This window comes from Montipora capricornis, chromosome 6, assembly GCF_036669925.1.
Source record: "Montipora capricornis isolate CH-2021 chromosome 6, ASM3666992v2, whole genome shotgun sequence".
NCBI lineage: Eukaryota > Metazoa > Cnidaria > Anthozoa > Scleractinia > Acroporidae > Montipora > Montipora capricornis.
Window position 1 is genome coordinate 72,761,548 of NC_090888.1, and position 12,500 is coordinate 72,774,047.

General features: G+C 39.2%; 2 protein-coding genes across 2 annotated transcripts in view; both read left to right on the plus strand.

The window, feature by feature from the left end:
* LOC138050846 (chloride intracellular channel protein 2-like) overlaps window positions 1–1,807 on the plus strand; it is a 4,005-nt gene extending 2,198 nt beyond the window's left edge. Inside the window, exon 2 of the mRNA XM_068897117.1 lies at window positions 1–1,807. This exon is cut by the window's left edge and continues 490 nt beyond it. Coding sequence (XP_068753218.1) covers window positions 1–164 — 164 coding nt within the window. The 3' untranslated portion in view covers window positions 165–1,807.
* Window positions 1,808–9,226: 7,419 nt separating this feature from the next.
* LOC138054491 (chloride intracellular channel protein 1-like) lies at window positions 9,227–11,022 on the plus strand. The gene is made up of 2 exons (XM_068900943.1): window positions 9,227–9,358; window positions 9,449–11,022. The coding sequence occupies exons 1-2, from the start codon at window positions 9,323–9,325 to the stop codon at window positions 10,142–10,144; spliced, it is 732 nt and encodes a 243-aa protein (XP_068757044.1). The 5' UTR covers window positions 9,227–9,322; the 3' UTR covers window positions 10,145–11,022.
* The last annotated feature ends 1,478 nt before the right edge of the window (window positions 11,023–12,500 follow it).

The following is a 12,500-nucleotide window of genomic DNA, read 5'->3' on the forward strand; positions in this document are numbered from 1 at the left end:
CAAAAGAATTTAAGGGATTTCAAATTCCCGAGCGTCTTAAAGCAGTCTGGAACTATATCCACGCTGGTGAGAAACAGGGAGTGTTTTTAGAGACACGCCCCTCCGATGAACTCATCAAGGAACATTGGTCCAGGAATTTTACTATACCCATGATAGAAGGGTAGATGACAGAGACATTCAGTTGTGTCTGATTCAAACTTTGTGGTGAAAAGCAGAAGCCGCAAGAAGGCAGTTTTGATGAACTTTGCCGTTTCTGTCACCGTTTAGGGTTAGGGTTAACCCTAGATCAAAGCTTGAACTACAATGAAGAATGTAACCGGTACCCGAGACATGAACGAGTGCAAGAAACGTTTTTAACGATGAAACAATTCAAAATGGGAAGAGCTAGTCAAAATGGCAATATCGTCGGGAAAAAATATTTTCCTAATAGGCCATTTTCAAAATATCAATATTCAGCTTGATACTGAGGCGGAGAGGACAAAACAATAAAAAAAAAGTTGCGACGAATGTGAAAAATATTAGCATATCATTGACTTTCCTTTGTCTTTGTTTTCTAAACCTCTCTTTCAAGCTGAATTTTAATATATCGAAAAAGGCCTATTATTTCAACTTTTCTTTGAATTTAGAGAGCGAGCGACAAAATTAGTCTCCGTCGAGCCCGATGTAATTGAGCATTTCGTTTACGTTTCCGAAGTGGTTTGATGAAGCAGGGAACTGATATTGAATACAATATATACAATACAATACAATACAATACATACTTAATAGACCTTATTCACGATAGCCGCCATGTTGGATTTGCTATTATCATGCAAATTAGCTACACACTTCTGAGGGGGCAAACAACACAAGTTCGAGAGGTTACAACGAACATCTTAGCCACACAGATGATTTGTTTCATGTTCGTTGAATATTTATCACCTAAGTACTAAAATAGAATGCTTACACAAGTTACTTCGATTTTTTTTACTGAAAAATTAGCAGATAACGAAGTAGAAAGTAAAAATGTCACCAGGTGATCTGGTGACGTAATTCGGAGGACTGGGGAGAAAAATTTTAACGCCGTATCCCACAACCGCGCGTGGCCTTGAATGTTATTTCCGAATTCAACATGGCAGAGGCGAGGTTCTACCTAGGCGGTTTCCACTTGAATGTTCATTCAGTAACAGGAAATGTGGGAGAAACGGAATGATCTGTTCAGTTTTGGCAATGGAAATACTGCAGGAAATTTGAAAACAAAACCCAAGGCCGCGCGCGGTTGTGGGATACGGCGTTTAAATTTTTCTTCCCAGTCCTCCAAATTACGTCACCAGATCACCTGGCAGAGGCAATCAAAAGATATAAAATTATTATAAAAGGTACTTAATTCTAAATTCTAAAATGTACTTTTAGCAATGTTAATTCAATATTTCGACGTGCCGATTTTCCACAATTTGCCTTTATTCCAATGTTTGCCCCCCAGCATAACACATGGCTAATTTGCATGACAATTTGAAAACCAACATGGCCGCTATCGTGAATAAGGGCTATTGACCGCTCCCTATAGGGGCTTTCCAGGGCCAATGAAACACAACAACAACAACTGTTAAGAATCCCAACTGGCCGGAGGCAAACCAGTTGGCTATTTACAAGTGCAGCTGGGAAGTTGAACCAGGGACTACCAGGATCAAATTCAACGAGTGGTCAGAACGGATTCCTTTTAAACAAAAAAGTTCAACTGTTAGTTTTAAATTGAATAATTCATAAGAATAAAATCTATTTTTGTCTTTGTCGTTAGTATATTAAATACGTCGTTGAAGCATTTTTCTGTCATATGATTTTGAACTTTTTTATTTGTAGTAACTTGGGTTGGGACTGGTTTAAATTCAGAAACGACACACCCTGAGGGAAGCTGAGTGCAGTCTAGCCTGCATACAGCCGCTCCTTTCCTTAGAAAGAATCGGGGAAGGCTAGCCCCAAAGCGAAAAGGCTTAATTAAAACTGGACAATTAACTACGTTTCACAAGTTCTTTTACCTTTTGAATTCAATTTCTACATAGCATGATGCCTTCAGTGAACAAACTCATGTGTTGACGAAACGAAATGAAAACAAAGATTCCCTTAACGCCTGGTTTCCATATGATCTGCAACAGTCTGCGATCGGTCTGCGACTCGATATCGCCGATAGGTCTGCACCACGTCGCAGACCGATGGAAACATCTGTCCCCGGCGTCTGCGGCGATATGCGGCACACGGTCTGGATGATCGGGAAAGTTGAATCTAGTTCTACTTTCCGGCGACCATTACGACGCTTCCGACTAAGACAATTATAAATGGAAATGTATGTCTGAGATGATCTGTTTCCTATCGGCGACACGCCTTGAAACAAGCTCAATCAGCCTTCCGATCCGATCCGATCCGATCCGATCCGATCCGGGTTTTGCCAACGGTCGTTTTTTTGGGCGCATTTTATATTGGTATCAAGCAGTACACATGAGAAGCGGCGAGCGTTACATGTATTTGTATCTAATACGGAAGTCAGTAATAAATTGAACTCGACTACGGTTACACACAACACTATCGCTTGACACGACCTATGCCAGTGAGAATACCTGGCTATAGACCAATAATTTTCACTACTTCTCAAAGCTCCCGCTTCTCGTACCCGCTTCTTGTACCATGATTTCTGACTCGCTTTGAAACAAAGAATATCTATCTACTCTGCATCTTAACCAAGAAAACTGGTCCAATCAGTTGTGTGAGTACGGTACTCCTCGGTGCCAAACACCGGAATTCCCAACAGTTCATGATCCAAACACTTTGGGCCTCAGATCGAGGAAATATGCTGCCTCAAAAGTACGACTCTCGCTGCAAGATCATTAGATGAATATCGAAACCTGCAGTGCATTAGACGTCAATTTCAAAACAGCAAGAGGCTACGGGTAGCCTACACTATGTTCGAAGGATTTTTAGCCGACTACATTTAAGTTCACAGTGTTGCAGTGGGGTGTTTTTTATGTAATAATATCTTGGTAAATATACAGTTTCAATTCCGTAGTCTGAAGTCCACAGTCACATTCCGTCACCCAAATGATAGGGTTAAGCGGCGATTGTGGATGTTTGTTTACATTTAAAACTGTTTTTAACGATATACGATAGATCATGTAAATATTTTTAATCCTCTAGAACAATGTGATCGAAGATTATTTTTAAAGACTAAGGGTGATTCCTGCCACCCATTGTATCATTTAGCACCAAAGGCTAAAGTTACTTCTTATGAATCACGTGCGCCATCTTCTGCCAGACCTAAATTGAATACAGAACGATTTAGGATAGCTTTTTCAAAAGATACAATTTTAAATACAATTTAGTTATATAGTTCTTAGATAGTATTAATGTATTTTACATATCATATTTAATTCATTGTAACATTTGTTATGTATTTTAATGAATGAATATTATTATTATTATTATTATTATTATATCTCCTTTAACTTTATGCCGATTTACAACACAATAGCCGAGCCCATTCCTCGGGCCTAGGGCTAAAATGAGGTAGAAGTCTATCCTACTTGATAGAGAGTGTCTTTCTTCTTATTATTATTATTATTATTATTATTATTATTATTATTATTATTATTGTTGTTGTTGTTGTTGTTGTTATTATTATTATTGATTCCAATCAAAACCAGAAAACAGATGCTACGATGATATTTTAAAATATTTAATACTTTTTCTTAACAATACTGGGAAAATTATAAAACTACGGTATCTGTTACAGTCATACGTTAACCGGATTCTCACTTCCACACCTGCCAAAGTGGGAAGGGACCTTCACTGGTGCCTCAGAAATTTTGTCTACTTTTGGCGGGAATTTTTTAATTGATCCGGTCCGAGTTTTGTCGATACGGTCGGTTTGTCGATACGGTCCGATCCGATCCGATCCGATTCGGTCCGGTCCGGCCCGATCCGATTCTGATTTTACCAACGGCCCAAATAACCGTTATGTACGCTTAAACCCGGACTGAGGACCGGGAATAAAACGCGGACCAGGTTTAAAACGTGGACTGAGGACATGAAACTAGGTATGAAACAAGGACTGAGTATCATAAAACGGAGTATGGAAGAAAACTAAGATTGTACTGGCCCAGATACAGATTTTAAAAAGCGGTTTGAAAGTCCTCTTATTCCGTGTCAAAATATTGTCACGCACACAGAAATGCTCAAGTTACAACATTGACCGGGCTAGGGAAAGTAAGAATAGAGGTTTCATCTCAAAATTGTACTTTACTCGAGTTTAACACTAGAGGGAGAGGAAAAATTGTTGTGGCAACGGAAACATTTTAGGCATATACTTCAACTCTACGTATATTTTCCACATTTTATATTAAAGTCGTCCGACTGTTGTTGTCGTAGTTCGAGCCAGGATGGCCGGATGGATTCAACACACACGAAGAGTGTTTTGGCTTGTCACACAATCGCTGAATCTTTAATCCCAAAGCTGCGTAAGAGGCTAAATATGAAGTCGGTAGTGTGTACGCGTAAATCAGGACATGGACTTCAACAGTAGTTCCCTTCAGTGTTCCCTTGGTCGAGTGCTGTTTACAGACGGACCCGTGCAACACTGAGGTGTATCAATTGCAACAAAACAGTTATTTTGCAAATAAGTAAGCAGACCCCAGTCTAAATATCACAATGGCATCTCCAACTGAAGTCCTTCAAATTTCTCGATTTCTAAACATAAAGCTGGTGATCCGCGAAGGATCAAAGAACCGTCAGCTAACATCTATCACGTGACATTTATATGGCGCGTCACATAATTTCCACCATTCCCATGTCGGAATTCAATTCATTTCGTCAGCCTGACGCCATTTCGTTGCTCTGTGCCTTTTTCACAGTGTCCGCGTTTTGTGCCTACAGTCCGCATCCTTCAATCCGCGTTTTATACCCGGTGCGCAGTCCGGGTCAGCAGTCGATGTTTTACACTGACCGGTTTAGCCTTTTCCTTGATTCACGGTCCTCACTAGCTTTTTACCACATTTGCTTGTAATCTCGCAATCTGATTGGCTAATTTGCCGTTGTCGATAAGAGTCTAGACAACGCTATACGCGTTATGCTCGCATCAATTTGTCACGCAATGTAATAGCCAATCAGGAAAGCCCATTATGGGAAATAAACCAATCATATTGCGAGGAAGTTATAGACACCGCTTGCTCTTTTTTTGTGTCATGATTTTGGTCTCGTTCTGAAATAAAAACTTGCTTTGGCATTGAATATTGTAGTAAACTGAAAACAAACCGAAAGTGGTTCAGCGTTGTCTGTACTCTTATCGACAACGACATTCGTCATCACAGTGGTCAAAATGTTGTGGACTCACGAGGCGGAGTTAAGTAGAAAATACGTGTAAGAATCCAAAACATTGAAGTTAAGTCAATCACAAAAACGACGTTGAGGTTTGATGTAAACCCAGAATCGAAGGGTGCTTACCATTTGTTGGAAATTCCGGTTGGAGTGATCATTGCATAGTGTTGAGCGATTTTCCAAGTGAATCAAAGCTTGGTTCCCAGCCTTCCCTTCCCTCGTGACTCGATTTGGCGCGAAATAAGCCTGGAACGCAAGAGCGGGAAATCAGTACCTCTGATGGTGCTCTACATTTTCCAAAAGGACTTTCCTGAAAATGACTGTTCCATTTGACATTTAACCGTAATTTCCATTCGGATGGACTGGACCGAGGAAAAAGCAGTTTTACTAGTGGATATATCTTAAAAGTGACATGTAGGAACAGGAGATTCACATGTGGACTTTGAACTGGGTCGAGCACTTACCTTATCCTCACGTCCTCAAGAGAAATTCGAAGCTGAAATTAAAAATAGATAACTTGGTTGGGAAATGAAGTACTCGCAGGTCTCCCAATCACTGGGCTTATAGAAAGGCTCATTCTACTGGGCCTACTCTAACCCGTAAATGCCACTAAGATTATCTAGTTTTAATGCAGGTTTAACCCTTACGGAAAGCCAAGATACTATTCCCCTGAGATCCTTGGTCATTTTACTTTGCAGAGAAGGCAAACTATAGCCTGAAAACGTTAAATTTGTGTCGTCAGCAAATAGCCTCGCCACTCCATGCAGTGGACCTAAAATCGACCCCTGAGGAACACAATATGTTAGATAGATAGATAGATAGATAGATAGATAGATAGATAGCAGCACCGCACCGCTGTAGCTGAAACTACTTTTTAGATAGTTTGTGCGGGGTTTTGGAATAGTCAGTTTGCCCATGGTGTCCCTCAAAGAATAGTTGGCTACTCTTTAACGGTCAGAGAACAGTGCTCCCATGTAGTCTGGAGCCAGGTTAATGATTTGCAGGCCGTGACAGCTTTATGGATATCGATCAGATTCGCTTTCTTCTTCCTCTTATCTATGACTATGATGCCCGGCTTCCTTGCTTCAAGTTTTCAGTACAAACATTAAAGTCCCATACTTTCTCTGGTTTGTGATCGCACCAATTTTCTGCCTTATACACTGTATCTAGTGTTGCCGTCAAAAGGGCGGAGACTCCGAGGATACTTATGCTGTTGAATCTATGATGATGATTGTGAAACGGGAGGTTGATACCAGGACTTCTTCGGAGGGAAATTTGAGTAAGCAATCCCATGTAGATACACCGTATACCTCGCTCTGTCTTCTCCAAAAATCTCATGTTTCGTTTTGAGACTTGTCATTAACTGCTTCATAACACATATCGATGCCGTCTAAAAGTGTACTTTCCCTAGCTATAATAACTCCCGTTGGGAATTAGTAGCAGGGGCTGGGACTTTCTAGGAAAACTTGCCACTGGGACTGGGACTGACCCTCGTAGAAGTTTCTAAGGTCGCAAGCTGGAACTACTCAATTCGTCCCATTCATGACTTTAGAAACAACAGATACAATTTCAATTTGAATGAAATAACAACAGCAACGACATTATGAAGCGTTTTCACTCACGTGACCAGCAGCCATATTTCATTACTGAAACAAAAGGAACTATTTGCATAAAAATAGAGTTCAATTCCCGGAGGATTAGTTTGGTACACCATCATGGCCACTACTCCACTCCTTTGTTTTGGAAGACCAATATGGCCGCAGTGACGTGAAACGCTCTATATGCTGTAAAGTAATTTGAAGTAAAAACTAACCGTAAAAACACGCGACCTTTCGACCGAACTTCGGTCATTATCAAGCTTAAAGTGAAGATAAAATTTTTTTCACAAGTATAAGTATAAAACAAAGAAGTAAAAGTATGTAAAGTATGAAAATGTAAAAAAGGGGTGTTAAAAAACATGCAAGAATAACATAATTAGAAATGATTAAAAAACTTTCGCACGAATTGAGTCTGACTGTACATTGAGACTTGGTCTCTGTTCACTAACAAAAAAACATTTCGAAAATGAGACAGTCAGATTTGTTTTTGCACTTTTTTTAAGATGGTAGAATTTTTGGTAAGATCATTGCGCACATAAGAATGTTTCACTCGGAAATGTTTTCCAATTGAGGAAGACGCATTCTTGTGATCGTCTACGCGTTGATGCAAATGCCGCCGCGTGTAACCAACACAACCTGCATCACAAAGGTCACATTTAAATTGATAAACAAGGGATTGTTGGTTGACAATAGACGGCTTGATCTATGACTTCGCGCGGTTTCAGATGTTGTTTGATCTTCTGGTTGACAAAAAATTCGAGAAAAATAAATTTACCTTTGGCAGAACTAATACATAAGTGGCAGTAACAAAGCATGTAAATGTTTTCCTGTTGGTGTGAAACGCAAGTGTGCTCCAGGGCATTCACGAAGTCTTCTGTTTCTTGATAAGGTTTGACAATTGTAATGTATTCATCTCAGGTCTCGAACTTTCAATTTTTATCTATCAGGTGCATTCATGTTCGAAGGCCTGATTTGAATAAAAACAAAAGAATATCTAAATGACGGTCATTTTGGAACAAGAGGAAGGCCAGTGAAATATTATCATCCGCTTTTACAACGCGAAAAGCAAATTTAGTGCTGCCATATCTAAAGTACTACCCAAGCCCATTGCCGACTCCATCCGCCCCAAAGGTTCTAGACTCGCGCACCTAATATGGCCTACCTAAGACGCATAAGGAAAAACTTGCTATGCGCCCAATTCTCTCCGCTACACATACTTACAACTATGCGTTGGCTAAGTGGCTGGATGAGAAATTGAAACCACTCTCATGCAATCAGTACACGGTAATAGACACGTTTGAGTTTGTCAACGAAGTACAACTTGAGCCTCGAGATCAACAGAGGTGATACTCTAGTATCCTACGATGTCACCTCTATATTTACCAATGTACCATTTTGGAAAAAGGTATATAAAATAACACGTTTAGTGCTCGTTTTTCAGTAGACCCGATAACATGAATACAGTGTACGTTGTCTTGGTTCGAGTTTGCACTCGGAGTTGTTTTGCAGGACTGACACTCCTTTCACAGCACACCTCGCGAACAATGGTTGAATCTTCTAAAGAGTTACATCCAATGACCCCAATCCGCTTGTTGAGTTTTTATTACTTTATGGACCAATGAAACGCTACATTTACCGAACACTATGCATTCCACAAAGTGTTATGTGTCAAGTACTCGATACATTATCTTTCCTTCTGGTTGATGAGTTTGGCAAATTATAAAAAGTCGTTGAACGCCGAAAATAATTAACTTGAAGAGGATGCTCACGGTTTCCTATCGGAAACTGAGGATGAACTGAATTCGGACGATGCAGCAATCGTTCGTCTTCTCTTTGAACTGGGGTCGGACAAGGAGATGTAAAAAGTTGCGTAAGCCATTTCCGAGTTATCTTATCGAGGTGCCACCCTATGGAATGCTTTCGGACAATCGAATGGATATGTTCTTGACTATGTGGATATATTAGGTCCCTTATCAAAAACTTGGAAAAGTGCGACACATTTTGATTTTTGGAATGAAGAAATTTCAATATTCTTAATTCATACCACAATATTAGTCAATTGAATTTATTTAGTTAAGCTAGTTTAAATGCCGAGAATTTTAAAAGTTTGTTTCACATTTTGGCTGTACACAACCCCACAAGTTTCCATTGTGTACAAATAAAGATTTTGTGTGTGTAGAATTGAGCAAAGAAAAAAAAGTGACCAGATTTGGTAGAGAGATGTAATGAAAAAACCTCACCTACCCCTCCCTCATATCTGAGAATGAAGTACTTGGAGAACTGGGTACCAGAATGGGTGCGCCCTGAATTTAACTTGTTCAGTTTACGGACTGTTTCGTTGATTGGCCTCCGTTCTCTGGCGCTTCACTGCCTTGTTTTCCGACATGGCCGAAGATTCGGGTCTAACTCTATATGTTAAGGTAATTTAGGCAAGTTGGAGTCGAAAATTTCCCATTGTTTTTGTGAGGAAGAAGACATTCACTGATCATTTTGTTTGTTCGTTTTTACAGGCCTCGACGATCCACGACAGTGATTTTGGCGCTGATGTATTTGCTCAGAGATTTATGATGATGCTTGTATTAAAAGATGTCTCAGTCAACATCAGTCTCGTGGATGCGATTAAGACCAGTAGTATGAAAAAGTTACCAGCCTTACAGTTCGGCGACATGCTGTTGGAAGACCCTGCTAAAATCGAAGAATTCCTTGAAAAGCTTCAACCCCCCCTTGCAAGCAAAAACGATGAAGTGAATAAGTGTGTGTGGAAAGGCGCTGGGAGTGCGGTTTATCATAAATTCTGCCTGTTTTTAAAAAACACTGACCCATCTACCGATGAGAGGTTAAAGGCGAACTTAATTGAAGAACTAAGGAATTTGGATACGTTCCTTCTTTCAGATAGCATGCCAGGGAAATATCTCGGCGGTGATTCTTTGCTTTTACCCGATTGCATCTTGTTACCCAAGCTTTTACACATTAAAACCGTGTCAAAGGTGTTCAAAGATTTTGAAATTCCTGAAGAATTTCAAGCCATTCACCGCTACATGGATGCAGCTTCAGGTAAAGATGGTGATCCTGCAAGCCCGAGCGTTGTGGCTTTCACGAGAACCTGCCCTTCCGATGAAATTATTGCGGATGCGTGGGCCCGCTCGATGAATTGTAGAAATCCGCTAAAACAGAAGAAAAAGAAACCTTCTACCTCTGAGTCCTAAAAGTCATTGTCATATACGGAAACGTTAATTATTAGAGGTCTCGTGGAACTTAAAATTAGGCGCTTTACTTCTTGCAGTGCTACTGAAGCTACTGGAGGTATTATTTGTGTGTGTGTGAAGTAACTTGCGTACAAAAGCAAAGTGCACGTGCTCTAATTCGGTAAGTTTCTTATTCGAATTTGGAAGTATTTTTCTCGTTTGTTAATGTCATTTGTGTCTCGATATCGATATCCAATAAGATATTTTATTATTAACACTATTAATTGAAAATCAAGATACATTTAAAATGTAAGTTTTAATTACAAAGGAACTTGATCTTTGATATGCACTAGGCTGTTGTGTATTGGTTTGTTATGCCAACCGGAGGGGTTTAATAAACTTGCGCTGTGCTTGAATGGCAATCGACGCTTAAAATCGTTAATAGTCTTTTGTATCCGTGACGATGAAAGCCGAGGTTAAGGAGGTAAACGGCGTTCGCTCGCATGGAAACCAGGATTTTAAGTTGAATACCAAGCATACCTAGTGCTGTAATCTTTTTTGTTATCATGCATGTCCCTATATTTTAGTTTTTGTTTTTTTTTCTGTGTTTAAAGCGTTGGACATGGGCCGAATTTTCTGATTTTTCAACATAAGAAAAGGTTTCCTCGGTAATTATAATTGGCTTGCATTCATTGGGACCAAAAAAATTGAATAAGCTTGTCAATGATATTGTTCGTGTCGCTGTGAATATTGCGACATCTCGACTAGTAATGAGGGAAATAGAAATCAAATAATCACTTGGATGTCAGTTTTCGAATAGATTTTAAGAGACTGTTGTAAAAGCTTACACCAGTTATTAATAAAAAAGTACTGCAAATATCTGCAGGTAACTGGTTTGACTTTTGTGCTTTTGGTTTTCATTAGTGTCCACCTTAAATTTTTTTTTTTTGTGAGCGACTTGAGTCATTTTCCAAGCCTTTAGGCTTTGTCATTCAAACTTGAGAGACACTCTAGACTGGATTGCAAAAAAAAAAGGCTACAATGTAGTTCTTCAAGTTGTCTCTGTCGTGGATTATTTTGTGATTTTCCTTACATTGTCTGCAAATAGCATGTTTAAGGAGCTTTTTCTTGGTCTCCACAATGTCTTGCCAGCAAATGTGACCCAGCAAGATGAAATGTGCAAGATCAAGATCAAATGTGATCCCTGCAAGACGTTGTGACAATCAATAAATTGCTCCTTAAAAGTGCTATTTGCAAACACAGTGAGGAACATCGCAAAATGCTCTACAGTGTAGTTCCTAAAACAGTTTTGAATAATTGCTTGCTCCAGAATGAGGGATTATTTAAATCTTTTTCTGGAATTTTGGTCTTAAGTATTAACAGACGTTTCCACTGAAACCATCAGTCTTCATCAGTGAAGTTTGTTAGAAAAAAGATTTAAATAATTCCTCACTAGAATTGAATCTGGATGAATAACGACATTCACTTTCACGTTGTCCCAGAATGTTAACACACCCACAGTTATTCATTGCAGCATTTATTTACCAGCTTGATATGTCCTGTCAGGCAAATTACTGTTTGCACAGCTTAATTAAAAATCAGAAATGGCAGTGGAAACAAAAGGCTACTGTTTAAACTGTGGATGCACACAAACATGAGCAAGGAGGCAATAATAATTGTTGTTTATCTTGACTAAAACTGATATTTCACAATTACTTGTGTGACACAAATTTTGTTGACTTTCAAGCAATGCTGACATAATAAAACAAACATATTTGACATGGAATTTGAGTAAATATCTCTGCTTGTGGAGAATGCCTGGATTTAAGCACAAACTGAAGTTGACCTACTGTAGTTCAAGTAACTGGGAACAAAAATTGCTGAAATGACAGTTGTAACAAAGATTATAACAAGTATTCATTCATTCTATTCTATGGAGGCAGCAAATCTCGTGGCCTTAAATAGGCCACTTTGGAAAAGACCATAATACTCTTTGTTTGTCCCCCCAAATTTTGCAAAAGCGTTGCTTTTGTTTTTTCTTGGAACCATTGTAAGTCCCAAGAGAAACTGGAAACAACAATGCTTACACAAACTTTGAAACAAAGAGAATAATGGTATTTTCCAAAGTGGCCTACAGGCTATTTTCAAGTTCATGTCTGCCTCCTCTTCAAAGTGCGTCTAAGTGCAAAGTTTTTGTGATGGTAATAAGTTCTACTTTAATTAAATATCAATGAAAAGCAATTTTCATAAGAAAAACTTCGCACTTAAACTCGCTTTGAACAGGAGGCAGACATGAACTTGGAAATGGCCAATTTTTTGTAGGATGAATTATTGAGCCACATGACAATGGCTATGTACCAGTGATAACTTTCCTCAT